This window comes from Epinephelus fuscoguttatus, linkage group LG18 (assembly GCF_011397635.1).
Source record: "Epinephelus fuscoguttatus linkage group LG18, E.fuscoguttatus.final_Chr_v1".
Taxonomy (NCBI): Eukaryota; Metazoa; Chordata; class Actinopteri; order Perciformes; family Serranidae; genus Epinephelus; species Epinephelus fuscoguttatus.
Window position 1 is genome coordinate 23,718,323 of NC_064769.1, and position 20,024 is coordinate 23,738,346.

Sequence of the window (20,024 nt, forward strand, 5' to 3'; positions counted from 1 at the left end):
AGATAACTCAAACATATGTAATAACTTAGGTGGAAAACGCTTTAACATTTCATGCAGCCTCTCGGCTCGGCAAACAGTAAACAACCCCGCTGGCTTCTCTACGTGTCGCTTCCGTACGCAGTCAGTGGAGCCCAAATGAATACGCCGCGACGCTACGCTGAAGTGACGTAGGTTTGCAGCCCGTGGAGCCCGGCCGTGTGGTTCTGCTCGTTAGTAATTAACTCTGACATTGGATGTTCACTTCTTCACACAGATGAGTACTGAAAAATATTTTTAATACCCCCCCTCCCAGGACCACACCACCATGAATATATTCCTGTCCTGTGGGAAACACTGAAATCACAAAAGTGACTCAAAAGCACAAAGTAACCAACTAATCGAGGCAGCAGTAGACTAGCAGCTCCCAAGTTTGGGGGGGGGGGGGGTAAAATGACTGCCTTTGTCAATGCAGTCATGCAGATATGATTCACTTTCCGTTCAGATCCCTGTTAAAAGAAGAGCTGCCTGTTTTCGAGGTACTGAGCATATGGCTGGATAAATGTGACTTGAATTATTCTGCATGAGTTCTATGATAGTCTGTAAACACATGTTTTGGCATAGTTTTGCTGTTGTATACACCCTATGACTTCAATTTCTTCAACAATTTCTTTCTTCAACTTTGGATTCTTCCCCCACTAGAGGCATGCTCTAGAAACAAAGTTTTCTTCACAAATTGATTGTAACGGTAGGTGAGTAATTGATATACGCATGGTCATTTTGGGGGGTAAAGTATTCCTTTAACTTCTTGCAGCAGAAATTTATGACCTGATGTTGTGTTTTGGAAGGCCAGAAAATAGGATGGTGCAACAGCACAGTGTGTTGGGGCTTCAGATACCGAGTGTTTGAGGACAAATGTGAATGCTGATGCCATGTCTTTGCTGACTTGGATCTGTTGATGTAAGCTCGCAATGTTCCCCATAGCGCTCATCATGTTGTTTATGCAACAGCACTGTTGTAGCTCGAGTAAGCTGTCATGAGTAAACAGAACCCAGCAGTGAATAAGCTTTACAGATTAAGGCCTCTCTGCTTCTGAAAGTGACTCTTTTATAGTTAAGTGATTCTGTAACTTTTCTATGTCTTGGTACTTTCTGGCTTCATCGTGATGTATTAAAGGTGGTGCAACTACTTTTAACCACCACAGGGATTTCAACAGACTAATATGGTTACAGTGCAGCATAGTGTTAAAGGGACAGATCAGCCCAAAATTAAAAATACATGTTTTTCCTCTAACCTGTAGTGCTATTTATTAATCTAGATTGTTTTGGTGTGCGTTGCCAAGTGTTGGAGGCTTGTCACGATAACAGAACTTCAGTAGTCGATACCAACACCAGTGAATTTCCGCGATTCTCGATACTCATTCGATACCACGATGAAAATCAAAAAACAGAACTCATATATTTCTAAATTCACTACTTTATTAAAACTGTTTCAAACTCTGAATTTACGGATATGGTGACAGACAATTACTCCGATAACAACTGCTTGAAACGCAACGTTAAGTAACGTTAAAGACAGTAATATTAACGCCACATAATGTTAGCCACCTGTTACAGGGTAAGTTATAATGTAAGGTAGCGAGTACTAGTAGCCGCCCCTATTAACGTAATAAGCTGGCTCTCAAACCCAAATAACGTAACACGTAACGTATATTTCAGGATAAGTATAACATAACACAAGTGATGGTAAATTGTTTAGCCAGGTTTGAAGTGTTTCCTCCTTTGGTCTGGAAACTTTGGAGGCACCGTTTGCACACTGGTTTTTGCGAGTTTATAATTACTCCGCTTTCATCTGCCTCAAATGCAAAATATCTCCACACATGACTCCTACTACCTGACTTTTCGACAAGCTGAGGGGTTGTGGCTCCAGCAGCACTTGTAGAAGCCATTGTTTCTAGCAAAGATGATGGAGAACAGGCGTTCTTCTTTGGCATTCGTCCTTGGCACAAACTGACGCTCGTGCACTGCCCCCGTCAGTTCCGAGAGGAATCGACACGTGTTGGCATCGACTTGGTACCAGAGTATCGGTTCTCATGACAACCCTACTAGCAGTAGATGCACACTTCCTTCTGTGCAGTGATACGGTTGATGGGTGTGATTTGGTAAAAAGAAGATCGTTCCTATGAAACTGCTCACATAGAGGTCTGTGGATTAGCTTGAGTACCACATTATAATTTCTAGAGAGAGACATTGTGGTTGAGTTTTACAATATATTATTTTGGTGTTTTGAGCACCACTAGCAGAGTGCCATCTAGTTCCATTATATTCAAGAGAAAGCAGACATCTCTACAACTGAGACCTGAGCGAAATCGGATACGTTGCCTCAAAGGGTGTCGATTGAGTCAGCCTCCGGTGGGCCTGAAGATCACAAGTATGGAATGGAGGGAAAAAAACTCTTGGGGTGTGAAGTTCAAAGGAAGTGAGCTCACTGGGCCTTTGTAGCCCGCCCCTCATCTCTGCTTGGGGCTAGTGGCTTCAGGCTACAATGCCCTCTACTAGCATAACACACCCGTATCTATTGCATCATGGGTAATGAAGGCATCAGGTTTTGACGAGGAAGAAGAATGTATTTAATAATAAAAAACATTCGATACCTCCAGTTGTGCTGCATCAGTTTCGATAATTGTTTTTGAAGTGTCCATTATAAATAGATGGAGCACTCTTTCAAACTCTTCTCAGTCACGGACATTGCCGGCCTTTTCATCATCTCACTATTAAAGTGATGATTTTTGGGGGGGGGGTCAGTCAGTCATAGGTGACTTTTACATAAATGTATCTCGAGTGTTCATCCAGACCATGACAGGACAGTTATGGAAAGAGCCCCAGAACTCAGTAGGGGAGCGATGGCACGGCTGAGTACATCAGTGAACTGCAGAATAATGATATGAAGGAATAAGAGTGTTCTTGGCTCTCTCACAGGCTGCCATCAGTGACGGATTTTAAAACATATTTTGCAGCCGGAACCTTAATTAGTGACCATTGTGAGCATGAGGGAGGCTCGCCTGCTCCTCACAGTGAATCTCCTAATACATTTTCTCATCAATTTCCTTATTAATTACAGATTTTTCGCTGCCTAGCCTGTTATATAATGTCAGACAGTGCACAAGCACAGAATGAAAAAGAGTAAAATTGAAGTTGTTTATTCTATTTGATCATTCACTGTGTGTAAACTGGAAATACACAGAGCCAGAGCTGGTCTGATTATTATTGTGACTATAAGCTGTTTTTGTTTGTTGTCTGTAAGACTAATTCAGCATGAGAGCAGACTCCCTAACAATATAAAAATGTCTCATTCGCAGTATTTCATAGTTAATTAAAATGATATTATTTTCTTTGAGCGCAGGACATAATAATTAAGTGATACATTTATAACTGTGATTTAATTCAAGCCGAAACATGTGCGTTTAATCTCGGCGTGTGAATGTTTAGCCTTGTGCTGCTGGAGTTTTTATGCCAATATGACAGTGTTCCTCCTCTCCTCTCCTCTCCTCTCCTCTCCCCTGCAACTTTTAATTGTTACTCCCCTTACTGTCCGCACTTCCGTATCTTGCCCGAGCAGGTGTGAGAGGGTAGGCATTTTCTCAACCTGGTGTTAGGATAAGCTTCCCATATGTCAGTCCTAATTTTAAACCAAACCCTGCTTCATATCATTTCATTATCTCTCCCTTAGCCCAGACACCAGATAGCGCGCAAACAGAAAGGTGTAATAAATATTCCTCCTCTCTCTTCTCCCCTGCCCGTTTTTAGATACTCATTGATTGTCTTCTGTCATGAGCACTTTCACTTTCTTTCCTGTCTGTACTTCTTCACCTCATTTGCTTCCTGCTTTCATCTTCTTTCATCATCACCCTTTTCTCTTTTCTGCTTCTTTCTGTCCCTCCCCGTCTCTCTTTCTATGCTCCACCCATCTCTTACCACTTTTAGCAGATGGGTAAGAGGCGGGGTGATTGAATTGGAGAGATTGAAGTCACAGCCCACATTAATTTCCTTTCTGTCTCCCATGTTCATCATGAATCACTCAGGCGGTCATGTCATTTATGTTAATGTTAGCATATAAAATATGCCGTTTGATGTCTTGATCCAAGTGCCCTTTCAGTACCATGAATGAATACATATGTAACGTAGGTGACCCCAGGAGCAATCTAAGACCTAACCCTGGAAGATAAAGTCTGACCTTGGAAGATTTAGTGTCATGTTTAATCCACTGATGGACTGAAGCCATCTTTTCAGTGTGAATCCAGCAGCAGGCCAATCTAATACGAGCAGACAGACCCACATTGGGGTAATTAGAGGCACTTTGCAGCTGACAGTTGTAGCTCAGCGTGCAGCCAGAGGGCTGACTGTGTTGTGTAACCCGCACTTTTTAATCAGCTGAGCAAGGATTTTCTTTTCTGTCTTTTTTTTTTTTTTTTTTAAGGTAAGAATGAAAGTAATAATTTCCCAAGAGAGTAAAGGACGATGACTTTGCCTGAGCCAACTGCTTATAATCCCATGCCCCTTACAGTGCATGCATGTACCTTTTCTTTCCCCAAAAATCTCCTGATGTGCATAATTTCCACCACCTTCTTTCTTTGTAGCTACATCTATACAGCTCGTTATCAAGAACAAATCAAGCATATATAATGCTTATTTTATACAGGGTCTCTGCAGGACCCTAAAAGAACTTAAAAGGAAACTTCGCTCAGTTTTAAAATTCATACATGTTATTTCTATGGTCTGAGACAGTCAAAAAATATTAGTAAACATGAACAACTTTCCCAATCTTAAAGTTAGATCATTAAAACTTAAATTTCTGATGTCATCAAGTATAAAGTTTAAAGTTGCTCCATAGACAATAAATGATGAAAGTTTTTATAGATGACACTGAGAGCAGACAAAAGAATGTTCTGAGTATATGGGTTCATTTTCTGTTTCAGAACTGAGAGCACTACAATAGAATAAAGCTCATGTGGGTATTAAAAAGACAACAAACATTTTGTGGGTACACAAAATCAGGCTCCCAGTCACTGTCTATAGAGCAGCTTCAGACTTTATACCCGATGACATAACAAGTTTAAGACTTATTTTTTCTGGTTTCTGGCATTCCTAGGCCATTGGAATTTTTAATCTAGGTGATGTTCCCCTTAAATTTATAATTATTAGACCATAAAAGTCATTACATTTTCGGCAGCCCATAAGGACTTGGCTTGGGAACCAGAGGGTTGCAAGTTCAAGTCCCCAAACACACCAAGTGTGGAGTGTGGACTGGTAGCTGGAGAGGTGCCAGTTCACCTCCTAGGCTCTGCCAAGGTGCTCTTGAGCAAGGCATTGAGCCCCCAACTGCTCGGGACACCTGCCCAAGGCAGTCCTCTTGCTCTCTTCTGTTTAATGCATGTGTGGGTCCTGTTTGTGCATGTGTGTGTATTTTGGGCCTGTGTATATGACAACAGAGTGAAAAAAAACCCTCAATTTCTTCTCTGGAATTAATAAAGAATATTTTCCTCTTATTCTTCCTCTAAATAGTCATAAATTAAACATTTTGAAGTCTTAATTTCCACAAATATTTTATCTTATTTAATTTATCCATCTTTTATTTTCCTCATGTCAGAATTACAAATTGCAATCGGCTTTAATCGTCAAGTTTGTGTGCACACACAAGGAATTTGCTAGCAAATACATATACTACTTACCTTTATACTTAAATCAAAAATTTGCCCGAAATTTAGTTAAAAATTATTTTTGGAAAGGTCTTAAAAATCATAAAATGTGTCAGATAGCTGTAGACACTGTTTTAGATTTCATTCTGTTACATGTTTCTAACCAAAGTTATGACAATAAACATTTACAATTTTGCAAAATCGGGATTAGAAAGATTACTCAAACCCAAACACTGTCATGTTCTCCACAAGAAAACTGAGAAAAAGTCTTTCTCAGCCTTTGCGGGAGCTTGTTGTCCTTTCACTCATATAGAGTAAACTCTGTGTTATTTTTCTAATTCTTCCATATCCACCTGAGCAATTTTACTCTGTAATACTGACAAGGATGGACACGGGGGGATTGCATAATTAACTCTCTAATCTTTATACACAGTAAACCTTGTGCATCACCTGCATCTTAGGAAGGGGACTGGCCCCCATATTGATTTTCCACAGATGTACAGAGGGATCAAGCTTTTGGGAATTTATTCAGTGTCCCTTATGTCAAAGAGGGAGACTGGCATTGTTTTTTTTTCTTTTTATCTTTAAACCAGTTAAAAAGAGAAGGTCCAGTATGATTGATGTTTTTGCTCTCTGTCCTGTCTGCGTTTTGTTTCCAGTTGCAAGAAGCCCTCTCTGTCCTGTCTGACCCTGCATCTCCACAAGTGTCCTCTGTACCAGCTGCGTACCCTCAGGATCAAAGACCCACTGTGGAGAACAAAGGAGCGTATCGCAGCAGGGAGGCCCCATCTTCTTCTTCATCATCCTCCCACACTACGTCCAGAGGAGCGGCCAGAGACCGAGACAGAGATAGAGACAGGGACAGAGAGAGAGACAGAGAAAGAGACAGGGACAGGGATAGAGACAGAGACAGGAACAAAGGGAGGGACAAAGACAAAAAGAAGAAAAAACACAAGAGAAGGTCGAGATCGAAGTCGAGGTCGGCCTCAAAGAGCAAACACTCACTTCCCAGTGCCTACAGGAGAGCCCGCAGGTCCCGGTAAGACACCTCAGCCGTGAAGCATTTAGCAAGGCTGGGAATCTCTTAAGTGTCCAAAAATTCAATTTAATCTTAAACTAAAGTGATGTGATTGGATTACACATGCATTTTTTCTCACTGTGACTATGTCCTGTTAGAGAAATTAGTCTTAAGTCCTGACACTGCTCAGTGCAGCTTTCTAGCTGAGATCTTTATTGGCCTCTGCTGCTGGTCACTACAAACACAGCACACATTTAATCATTTAATTTATGCTGCTTTGCTGCAGAAAGAATTTCCTGAACTAAACTGTCTTAACCGGGAAGAGACTAACACACAGTCCATATTCCCCTTGGTGTATCCAGTGTGGCGAGGTAGAATTTCACAAAGGATTAGTTAAAAAACAAAGTCATCTTTGAAATAAAAAGTCTCTGGATAGATACTTAAAGGGATAGTGCACCCAAAAATGAAAATTCAGCCATTATCTACTCACCCATATGCTGAGGGAGGCTCTGGTGAAGTTTTAGAGTCCTCGCAACACTTACGGAGATCCAAGGGTGAAGTGTAAGTGCACACCTAATGGCTGATGGTGACCCAGATTAAAACGTCCAAGAACACATAATTGAAACCACAAAATATCTCCATACTGCTCGTCCGTACTGATCCAAGTGTCCTGAAGCCCTGACATAAAAAGTTGTTTGGAAAAACGTCATTTGAACTCTGTTTTTAGCCTCATTGTAGCCTGTAGCTCTGACTGCTTCTGTGTACACCAAGCTCACATGCACTTGCGCACGAGACCAGCCAAAGCACGTGAACACACATGAAGGCGGTGCTCATGTCTCATGGTCTCGTGCAAGCGCACACGTCGGCGCAGTGTACACAGAGGCAGTCAGAGCTACAGGCTACAATGAGGCTAAAAACAGAGTTCAAATGACGTTTTTCCAAACAACTTTTTATGTCGGGGCTTCAGGACACTTGGATCACTACGGACGAGCAGTATGGAGATATTTTGTGGTTTCAATTATGTGTTCTTGGACGTTTCAATCTGGGGCGCCATCAGCCATTAGGTGTACAGTTGTGCTGCTACCTCCTCTCCCCTCGGATCTCCGTAAGTGTTGTGAGGACTCTAAAACTTCACCTGAGCCTCCCTCGGCATATGGGTGAGTAGATAATGGCTGAATTTTAATTTTTGGGTGCACTATCCCTTTAACTAGTTGTAGGTGCAGGTCTGTGATTGGTACAGCTGCTGTTAAAGGTACAAGGCATTTAATGTGACAGGCTGAGAACATAATGATTAATCGCCCTCTGTTTTATATTCCACTTTAGCTGAATGTTAAGTGCATTGCATGCTGCACCCGTATGTACAAAAAAGTTAATAGAAAATAATGTGTTCTTCTGTCATTCTATTTCCTGTTATCCTTACTTTCTCTTTTCCTACTTCTCTTCAGAGGAGAAAAGGGATGAATGTGGAATGAATTAATGAAACAAATGCATGGGTAAAAGAGGGAGAATGAAGAAGAGGAGTGAAATCATTTCTGAGAGAGAACTTTTCAAGAAAGAATTAACTCAGAGAGGGCAGGGTGAGAGGAAGTGATCAAAGGTAGAGATCGAGCTGTTTTGTTTGTGCTGCTTATCCGTCAAAATGGACAATATTGACCAGACAGCTTTGTTTAGTCACCCTGGCACAGCCTGAAATTGTCTTTAGGAAAGGGGTATAACTTCCCTCTCTAACCCCGGCTATTCCATGTCTGTAAATGGCATGCATGCTCTGCGTACTAGCTTGTGGAGAAAGTTCATCTAGTGCTGCCCTTTATGCAAAGAAATCAAAGAAGTGAATTAATCTCTTGTAGTATCCATAAATATTTAATTCTGTTTTCTTTTCAGACTAGTTTAGAAAAACAGTATTTACATATTGAGAGTTCATGTGATATAGTATGTATTTAAGCAGTTTGCTGAATTATTATGTGTGTTTTTCTCCCGTGGCCCAGTTGCACTGTATTTAGACTTTCTTTAACTGCCTTAATGTGAGCTGTGCCACATTTATGTCTTCAAATAATCTGCTGGAATCACTGGAAATCTTCCTCAAACCCTCACCGGCTATTCTTGGTTTTAAATCCCTTGAAAACCCATCCTGAAAGCTTACTTCATTTCTTCCCTTTGCACGTAACTCTGTCGTCGTCCTATCACTCTCTTTTCTCCCTCATCTATTCGTGTTCTTCTTTCAAATGCATCAGCTCATCTACCAGGCTCTGTCTTGTGTTATTTAATGGCGTTTCTCCATCTTACACTCTCTTTGTCCTCCTGTCTGGCCAGATCCCGCTCACACTCCCCGGGGAGAAGGGACAGGCGGGGCCCCTCATCAGAAAGAAGACGAGAGGAGAGAGAGCGGGAGCGCTATCATCCCAGCAGCAGCTCCAGCCTGCCCAGGGGGCATTCGAGATCCAGGTAAGTCTAACAGCAGGTGGCATCAGTCTGTGGTGAGAGGATGAATCGTGGGACTCCATGTACAGCTGTGTTTATCACTGAAAACACTGATTATTAAAGCTGTCAAGGCAGAGACACACAGACTCTCCCAAAAAAAGGGGTCTTGATAATACTGTGTGTTCATCTGCTATTCATTGAGCAGTGATTTCCATTGTGTCTTTAAGGGTAGATTTAGCGAACATACCTACAAGACACTTAATCCCCAAATGACCACAAACTGCAATGGACAGCTTGTACTTGAATGAATTGCATGAATTTAAAGTAGGGCTTTGCTGAACACATAAGAACTGCCTCCAGACAGTATTCCACGCCCTTGATATAATGTGTGATGTTACTGCCTGAATCTGAAATCTCTTCCCTTCACACTCTTGTCTCACAGGTCCCCTCCAGAAAAAAGGAGGAGCTCCCTGTCATCCTCAGGACAAATGCACACCGTGGGCTCCTCTCTCTCCCCGTATTCCTCACCCAGCAGAGTTTTGTCCCCATCAGCTAGCCCCGCCTCCAGCCTGACCCACTCCAGGTAAGCCTCTACAAGCTTGTCAGTCAACCAGCTAAGGATTTAGATTGCTTTCCCTGGTGTGTTTTAAAGTATCTTCACTAAAGAAACCAAAGGTTGTTAAGAGGATTTGAGCTTAAAGCCGACAAGTGAGGCTACGTTTTTGTTTAAAAAAAACACAACTATTACTTGTTTTGACCCTGAAATGAAGACCTATAAAACGCTGCTGAGCCCATTTTAGTTTAACATTCTGGGGTTGCATTTTAGTCTGGATGGGCAGAAGCTGAGACTTTTGGAAATTATGCCGCAGACATCGACAGTTGCTTCCCACTTGGGTGTCAATTCAAAACGTTATTGCTCGGTCTACGTTTGTGATTTTGTCCTTCTTGTTTGGGTACCCATTGCCATGACTTCCTGCAGCGATAGATAATGCTCCCACTGCCGCTCTAATATGTTGCTGTATTTGCCTTGTAATCTATCGAAATCTATTTTCCGCCAACCTTGACCACCTTATGTTCAAATCACTGTCTTTTTGCCATCTCTCAGAATCAGAAATACTTTTTTGATCCCCAAGTGGAAACTGTGATTCGTTGCAGTCGCTCCGATGTAAAGAATAGAGTTATAAAAAGTAAGAATGAGAGTATGAAATCAGAGTATGAAAATATAAAGCACTAAAATAAAACCGAACGTGCATTTTGCTTTAGTGTTTAACACTACAATTTAAAATATAAAATTTTTAAAAAATAAAATATGTATCATCATTGTGCTGAGGCTGTAAGTGTGAAATTTAACTACCAATAGAATAAACAAGAATAGATTAAAAGTAAACATAAGAAATATGTACAGCTATGTGCATAATACAGTCAAGTACTAAAAATATTGCACAGTTGAATAATTGAATAATCTGTAATATTTTCTGTAACTAAACAACCAACTGCAGAGTAGACAGTCTTCAGTAGACACTGTTTTCATTGGCATGTGCATGCTCAGTGTGCACGAATGGTCTCTACATTGGCGTTTTCAGGCGTGTCAGTATGGACGAAGATTATTTCTGATACAGACGACTCTTGAGTGTACAGAGATCTTTCTTGTTTTATAATGTCGTTTTAAGAATGGAAAGATATTAGTGTGGATATGGCATACAAAACTGATACAATTAACACTCTTTTTGTTTTTAAATGTCTTACTTAGTCCAGTAGTTTGTTATCTCCCCGTCTGTGAAGCCTCCATTTCTCATGACACAAACAGAACACATCTAACAGTTCAGTACTTCAGCACTTTGCTATTACAGCAGCCTGTCAAAACGGTGCTGATACACCCTGTCAAAGACCTAACTGAATATGATGTCCAATTAATTTTCTCTCTTTAAAGGCTTTTGACAAACACAGTCTTTACTTAAAATGTCTTTATACTGGTATTTCTGTAATTGAGTCTAAAGAATTGATCGTTTGTTAACCCCCCTCCCCCGAACAACGATTCTCGTATCATATTGAGAAACCAAAACTAGGCACAGCATGGCTCTCAAGCTTTGGGTTATTTTTTTCACATATTGAAGCAGCGTGTGCATGAGGCTGTAGTAAGAGCAGTACTCAGCATTTACAGAGTTCAGAAGGTGGTTACTTTTTTATTAAGCCTTTCCAAAACCAAAAGTGTAAGGAATGGATTTAGCAGAGTGTTTATCTCCTTTAACCTAAACTGCATGTTAGCATGAAGGCTAGTGCCTGAAGTTATAACCTGACCCTGACAATATGAAGGATAAAGCGTAAATCAAACCCCTGTCTTGCTTGTCGGAGTATAAGCGAAGCAGCCAAATGGTTGCTTGTAGCCATCACAGTAAAGACCATTTTAAAGTGTTCTTGTTTCAAGACGAGTGAGCTGGAAAAATTAAGTCAGCCAGAAAGGCAGAGACTGCTGTAATGCAGGCGCTGCACTGCTCTGTTGTGATGAAGTGAGCAGGAAGGCAGAGCTTTTGATTTACGGGTCCATCTACGTCCCAACCCTCACCTATGGTCATGAGCTCTGGGTGGTGACCAAAAGAATGAGATCACAGATACAAGCGGCCGAAATGAGTTTCCTCCATGGGGTGGCTGGGCTCAGCCTTAGAGACAGGGTAAGGAGCTCGGACATCTGGAGGGAGCTCGGAGTACAGCCGCTGCTCCTTTGTGTCGAAAGGGGTCAGTTGAGGTGTTCCGGGCATCTGATCAGGATGCATCCTGGGCGTCTCCCTCTGGTGGTGTTTCGGGCACATCCCACTGGTAGGAGCCCCCGGGGCAGACCCAGAACACACTGGAGGGATTACATATCTCATCTGACAACGCCTTGGTGTCCCCCAAGAGGAGCCGGAAAGCGTTGTTGGGGAGAGGGACGCCTGGAGTGCTTTGCTTGGCCTGCTGCCCCCACGACGCAGCCCCGGATACGCTGATGAAAATGGATAGATGTATGGAAATCTGTCACTGCCACTGTAAAATACATATATGCTCAACAGGAATGGAAAGCTTTTCAGGTGTAGCAACAGCAAGTAAGGGTTAAGGGGCTCAACAACCAGTCAATAAATATACCATACGTGCTGGATTTCTTAATGCACTGATTTCCCATCCAGAATTCAAGAGACTTCAGAATGATCAATTATGTAGCCTTGAAATTTTCATGCATGTTTAGTGTGCCGTCATTACACAGCAGAATCATCCAACAAGATGTGTCGAATGCATCTCTGACACTTGCTTTGTCAATTTAAAACTCTGGATAAAACAAAGCTTGAGCCTTGTCCATTGTGTCCAAGGATTTCTAAATCCAGTATGAACGGGAGAGACTCAAAGCGTCAAATCTTAAGAGTCAGTGAAAGGATGGCTAAGAGCCAACGTCTTTCAGCTTCAAGGTCGTAAGGCACAAAAGCATTCATGGCAACGAACACAATCTCTTCTGAGGTCTTGGGGTTGTTGGTTTGCTGTTTAAAATATCTCCAGCAAAAGAAACAATTAAAACTGAATACATTAACTTTTGAATATTAGAGGGCGAAATGTAGCGCTACATGGACTGCAGAATGAACTGGCAGCTAAATTACTCCCCACCTTCCCCTCCCTTACACCAAGTGAATTGGGGCAAGCTATTTGCATCGTGAGGAAAGCATTCCTTTTGTATGCACCAACAAAGAAATCAGTCATGTGTTTGAACATGACAAGTGAAGAAGATTAGTTGTAATTCATTCTTTTTGAGTCGAATTCACTTTTAGCCAGAGCTCCAATTTTGTGTCTAATCCAGCAGCGTACTTTCAAGAAAGGAGCTCTGGGCATAGCCTTCCTGTACAGCGTGAAATGGTCAGCAAACACAGAAGGCAGTGAGAAGGGGGCTGAAGTAGAGCTCATCATCGAATCCTGCAAAGAAAACAGGAATGTTAAAAGGCTGATAGAGAGCAATGCAGAAATGCTGCCCTTCACATTGCATTGGGCCATATCACCGCAAGCAAATGTCAGTGTTAATTCATGCAGCTCTCAAGTGTCTTCACATATTGAAGCAATTAACTTCTCCAGATCAGCAGTGTCAGATGTTAGATTGGAAATGCATATCAGTGAAATCGATTTGTAAGTGCTTGAATATCACTGATATGTAATGCATGAGGTGAAGGAGTCTCAGAACATTTGTAGGAAACAGGATACATTCATTTCCCCGTTTAATCTATGTGGTTTAATTGTGTTCAGTGTATAAATCTGGCAGCTTTCTTTGTGTAACAGTTTATTTACAATGCCCCCTCCCCTAGGGGGTGAGGAAATCCTTTCAGAATTTTAGGGTAGATCCATGATTTGCATTTACATAATGATGTGCCATTGCATATTTAAGATTCTTAGTGTGATTAGCAGTCTTATGTTTTACATTCCTCAGTTTTAGAGTTGGTTGAGTTTGGCTGACAGTATACCAGATTGCACACATTTCAGTGTTCAGATAACATGATTGCTACTGTGGCTTTTACAGCGTCGCCATTTTCTACAGATACAGACATTGAAACTGTAGTTAAAGGTGTAATGTTGGTGGCATAATGTCAACATAACTATCGACAAATCATTTTCACTGTCTATGTTTGCTGAGAACCACACACATCCTTGGGGAAAAATAGGCGACATGCTGAATCTCTACATGAGCTGCAGACAAGCCATGCCTAAGTCATGCTGCTTGCACAGGCCGTGTGGCTGCCCTAACCTGTTAACAGGTGGTGTGGCCCCAGGTGTATGTTTCTTTCACTGACATTTTTTTAGTAAATGGTTAATGGACTGCACTTGTATAGCGCCTTTCTAGTCTTTCGACCACTCAAAGCGCTTTTATACTACATGCCCCATATACCCATTCATATACACATTTACACACTGGTGATCGAGGCTACAATACATGGTGCCACCTGCTACTCAGTAAGCATTCATGTGCACTCACACACTGATGGAACAGCCATGGGAGCAATTTGGGGTTCAGTATCTTGCCCAAGGACACTCTGGACTGGAGGAGGGATCAAACCACGATCTTCCAATTAGTGCTTAGTCTACTTCTGACCCACAGCCGCCCACAGTACAAGGCTAGTAGGCCGAGAGAGCATCTGATAATGTATACCGATACTGTGATAAAGTATCTCCCCTTCCTTACCATGCATTTCATTGGTCGTGTGTCTTGAAAACTATAGCCCATTTTATACTGCAGGGTTTTCGGCGGATGTTGGGCCATTTTGCCGGCAAGCTGCAAGCGTTTAGACACACAGAGCCGGATCGGCGAGTTGATCCGACGTGCCCAATTTTCTGCCTCGTAGGGTAGACATATTGGCGGAACCTTTTTGGTTTAAAAAGAACAAGGCGCCCTTTCGCCACGGGAGGGACTGTTGAAGACTTGTGTGAGGAGCTCTTGATGACGCCGCATGTGCTACCCACTGGTGGTGGATAAACAGGAAACTGCTGACAGCAGGAATGAGCAGCTAGTAGCAAGAGGGAAACACAAACCTGAAAGATTAGCCATTAACCGTCAGATGACAGGAACAGTGAAGGGCGGGCCAACTTATAAGAGAGTCGCCGAAGGACTGACCAGCTGCGGCTTCCCTCGGAGTACTTCACACGCTGAGCTACACTTTTTGTCACTTGCTCACGCCCCCCATTGCCCTGAAAAAGGCGCATTCTGTATGAACAAAAGTAGGCAGGCAGCATTTTGCTGCAATCCCTGATTGGTTTTTATACTGCCAATGCTGAAAGAAGACTGACTGGGCAAATCCTATTTAAAAAGAGCTAAAGACATCTTCTAAAACAAGCTCAGTCGGAGTCTCTTGCCCTTTTACTGACCCTGGGCCAGTTCTGCTAGACCGTGGTTCATCGTTGCAATCCATATTGAAACACAAATAATCAGATGTGGCAGTATTATAAAAAAATCATGCAATTCGTGAGTGCCGACTCTCCAAGTTATCATAAAATCATGAATATATCTCTTATAGCAATTTTAGAGTCAAATGGATTTGCAGGATTTAACTATCTAGGGTTGTGTGTCATGACTGGAAAAAAAAAATTAATAGCTTGAATATTTTAAAAAAGTTAATGGAGAGCATAATCTCAGTCAAGGTCAGCAGCAAATCCTTGGGAGGATTAGTTTGTAAAGATGATGTGATAATGTTCCAAGGCCGATGTTGTGGGGGTTTAAATGTACAAACTCTGTACATCAAAATCATGAGTTTATTGTCACTGCAGCCAAAATCGTTTGCAGTATTCAGAATATCAGCGTTGTCACCTCGAAAACAAGGCAAAGAGGTAACATACAGTATTTTCTGATAAAATAACAGAGGGACAGAGGCGCTATTAAAATGCCAACAGTAGCCACTATAGGTCTCAAAGGATGGATTTGGAGGGATTTATTTATTTTAGACAAGCCTGGACAGATTGGATATTTTATGCAAGGGAAAAACCTGTGTTGAAAGCTCTGTCAATAAAATTGTTCCACACCTCTTTATTGATGTCATCTGTCAGGTCATGATGAAGTGGCTCATAACAACAGGTGTCAGACAAAAGGCTCTTGATTTCATAATGATATTGTCCAAGTGGCATAATAACAGTAGATCCATCTTTATCAGGAGAGCAAATGACCACATATTTTGAATGCAATTCATCTTCAGTCAAGTTCATCTTGACAGGAGTGGCAGCTTGACAAGTCTTTGCCAAATCATTTCTGGCTATAGATAATCATAATCAAATTCAAGTTGGAGGATGGTAGAAATAAAGCAAAGTCAAGAAAACTGGATTAAGTTATAAGTTTCTGAAAAATTTGAGAGCATCTGCCATTTAGCTGGAGAGAGAAAAACCAAACCTTTGTAGAGGAAGGATTCTTCATTGGCAATGGGACTTACACCTAGGATGTTAATCGCAATCTTCTTCAGTGGCATTCAGAGCGTCAGAGAGCAGATAAGTCGCCTGATTCCTCATGTGCCCCGCTGCGTCTTCTTTGTAGACGTTTGACACTCCATGTGCATAGGACACAGTAGGACACTGTCTTGATGCAAATCTCTTTTTTTGATCCATGCCAGTCATATATAGCACCTTCAGTAAACGTTAGATGTGGCACCATGCAACTGTGTGTTCTAGATCTCATCTATACAGATCATGTTATGCATTAAACTCTTGCATACACTGAGTGACGACTAAACTAGAAACACCTTCAGGCCAAATGCAATACAATAAACCAGCCATATCTTATATAAGGAAAATTCCATTCTCCTCCAACATGAGGCTGTATCATAGTTTCAGTTTGGGCCATCGTCACTCTGGAAGGATCATGACTAAAAGCAAACAATGTGAAAGAAGCTGCAATGGCATGTTTAAGGTGTTAAACGAGCATAAATTTGCAATAGCTGCCAACACCATGTACATGCATGCATCCATGCGTTGCACCTTTTGCCAGATGGCATGAGCAGTTAATCAGCTGTCCTTTGGCAGATGACCTCTCTCTCCACAAAGTTGGGCAAGTCTGTGAATCCATTTGGAAGTTATGTGTTTATAAGAAAGGCCCCTCAAATTTCTCCAAAGGGTGCGGGAATTTTTGTGGACCAACCCGCCAACTGACAGTGATATATAGAGCTGCTGGTTGCAGCTAAAAATGAAAAATTTATGTTCATCCACTATTCTCTCCCAGATATTCCTAATACAAGTTGTTAAATTTGGCAGAGCCTTTCTAAGTAACTCAATACCAATACAGTACGATAGGATAGGATAGGATAGGATAGGATATGCTTTATTGTCCCCATAGGTAAATTTGTCTTGGACTCAGGAGCTGCAAAGTATTGCTGCCTTACAATAACAGTCCAGAAGAAATGAAGCACACACCATTAAATCATAGAAACACATACTACACATAACAGTATTGCACATCAGCCACTCATGTATTGCACATAACGCCAGCACACAACAGTATACCCTAAACAAAACACAACACAACCCTTTATCATCAAGCAACATCATATAACAGAGTCCGGGGTGCTAGCAGATCAGCTCCACCAGAAGTTGACCCTTGGTCCTGGTCAAAAGGTGACAGTAATCTCAATTAAATCAATGCTGGTGTCAGGATATCAACCTACTCCTGAACAACAGCAAGAGTAAGGAGATGATGGTGGACTTTGGGAAATAGCACCAAAGGAACTACGCTGCCCCTTAATATTAACAGGTCCTTTTGAACAACTTCAAGTACCTTGGTGTCCACATCACCAAGTGGGTCTGATCTGGGCACTGCATACTTACTCAGTGGTGAGAAACGCAATGCAGAGACTGAAAGAAGGTACTGGTAACACCAGGCCAGCACTGAAAGGCTCAGAAAGAGCTTCTACCTTCAGGCCACAAGGATCCTAATTGAGGTCACTACCTACCCCTCCAAATCCCATACATATATTTATTAATACACTCTCATAGCACAATTTGAAGCAACTAACAGGATTACATTTCACTGGAATTTAACCATTTATGATTTTATGTGACAAATAAACTGACTGATTGATTGATTGTTTATGTAACTGGTATAAAGAAATCTTGAGCAAGCAGTGAACGTAAGTGTTTGCAAATCTTTGCTTTGTTGAAGTGTAACTTTTCATAACTGTTGTTTTCCCTCAAAATATTTTTGAATGACGACACACCATGGAAATATTTATTACTTGCACAAGAGACAAACACAAAAGCTCCTTTTTGTGCAGGGACAGCGTGCCTATGAACTAAGTAGTTTCGTAAACCACAGTTGCATGCTTTTCAAAGCATTGTTGTCAAACCACATCCACCATCACCAGTACATCAGCCAGGTGATGCTCTTTGTCAGGATGAGAGTGCCCTTACTTTTTTGATCCATTTGAATGTTGCTGGTCGTATGAAGTAATTTTCTGTCTTTTCAGAGAACAGTTATTGAAGCAGCCACAGAATTATTCCATGAGATTGGTTTGTTTTTCAAGGTTTTGTCATAAAAAAAAACACCATAATAATTCCAAGTTATGTTCTCACAGGGGTGTAATACCCAAGATTGAGTGACATACACAGAGACATACGCTTCAAATTGTCCCAGTTTTTCAGTGGACTGAAGCAAGAACTCCCTAAGATCAGCAGCATCCTGCTTCTTGTCACCTGTTGTGTTCAATCAGCTTGATGCGCAAGATGTTTTCTATTTTAAAAATCTCTTGATGAATTATGAAATGTTAGACAGCAGAGAGATTAAAAGCTTTGGACAGAGCCGTGAAGTTGAATTTAAGGCCTGCGATTTTGGCCCGTTTTCTGTTTGTCTTCAAGAATATATATTTGTCTGAGTTTGACATTGTCGATGAGGTTGTTTTGACCCTGGTGGATATTTTAGATTTTACAGGTCACAGGCCATTCCTCTTTCACCTCTTTGTCTTTTCCCTTTGCTCTTTCTTCTACAGCTCTTATTGTCCGTCCAACTTTGAACATTTCACAGGATATGAATATTGTATAGGCTCTTCTGTTAACATGATTGGTTTTCTCTTCTCTTTTTCTTTGTCTCTCCCCTTCTCTTCTCTCTGCAGGGGTGGTTCTCTGGAGAAAGACAAGGCAGTGTCCTCATCCATAGTATCCTCCGTTCAGTCCAAAATAACTCAGGTATTGTTCTTTGCTTTTATCCCAAATATATCCTCCACTGCACTTTACAGCCCACTGAATACACATACTGAGTGTTGTTTTGTGTTTCCATCATGCAAAGAGGACACAGAAATGGCTGCGTTACTGAAATTCATTTTTTATATTCTGCTTTATCTACTGTTAGTTTGCACAACAAATGGATGCATTGTATTTTGTCAAGCTGAATTTGTTTGAACCTTGAAGAACTCTGTGTCTTATCTTTAGATTTAGAATGGGTGTTGCAGGATATATTTCTTACTTGCATTTTGTGGCTTGTAGCTACAGTATCTATTAGGGCTGCAGCTAACGATTATTTTCATTGTCAACTAATCCGTCGATTATTTCTTCGATTAGTCGACTAATCATTTTATCGAAAAATGTGTTAAAATGTTGAAAAATGTCAGTCTGTCTCTCCCAAACCCCAAAATGTTGTCATCTAATGTCTTGTTTCGTACTCACGCATAAGGGTTTTAGTTCACCGACATGGGAGAGTGTGTAAAGCTGTCAATATTTGAACATAAGAAGCTGCAATAAAAGTATTTTGGGGTACTTTTATAGTAGTCGATAAGTCAGCCATTAGTCGACTAATCGTTGCAGCCCTAGTATCTATTAGCTAATCTGTGACCTGACGTCATCCTCTACCACACAGGCGTTAGCAACTGAAGGGTTTCTGTGTGTGTGTCTGTTAGTCCCTCTTATTGATTATGCTTACATGCTTACCAATACTCCACTATTATTCCGAATAGAACAGTATTCCAAATTTGATGCAGGCCATATGAATAGCATATTCAGTTTGGTTATTCTGAATTAGGCCTTATACTGATTGTAGCATATTCTGATTGATGCGGGATTTATATTTTTACGTCAAATCGATGCTGTACCTACGGTGTAGGCTCTGTGTCACTGTAGAGCCTAGACTAAACCCTACATCATAGCCTGATGTGCACCTCCCCAGAAATGTAACTACACATTGCTGTGATGCAGACTTCTATCTGTTTATGTAGGCTGAAACCATTTCCCTAAACAAAGCTTTCATTTACGTGCATTTTACAGATAAGAAACAATAAATTGTGAAGACAGTAAAGCCTCCACAAAGTAGCGTTTTAAGTCTTGTGTGTGCGATCTATCCTTCAGGGATTTATACTTTGGGATTTATCCTGGCTTCATAAGAGTAGAGGAAATCGCCGCTCATTGCTAGGCTAATTATACAATGTAAAATGTCAAAGGCATGTGCTAATAACGTTA

At 41.3% G+C, this 20,024-nt stretch overlaps 1 protein-coding gene across 2 annotated transcripts in view; it reads left to right on the forward strand.

The window, feature by feature from the left end:
- The window catches only part of LOC125905657 (splicing factor SWAP), an 81,413-nt gene that overhangs the window by 49,742 nt on the left and 11,647 nt on the right, over positions 1 to 20,024 (forward strand). For both annotated transcript variants that reach the window (XM_049603789.1, XM_049603790.1), the window contains exons 15-18: positions 6,331 to 6,710; positions 9,000 to 9,131; positions 9,550 to 9,690; positions 18,689 to 18,761. In XM_049603789.1, the coding sequence (XP_049459746.1) occupies positions 6,331 to 6,710; positions 9,000 to 9,131; positions 9,550 to 9,690; positions 18,689 to 18,761 (726 nt within the window). The remainder of the gene's footprint in view (positions 1 to 6,330; positions 6,711 to 8,999; positions 9,132 to 9,549; positions 9,691 to 18,688; positions 18,762 to 20,024) is intronic.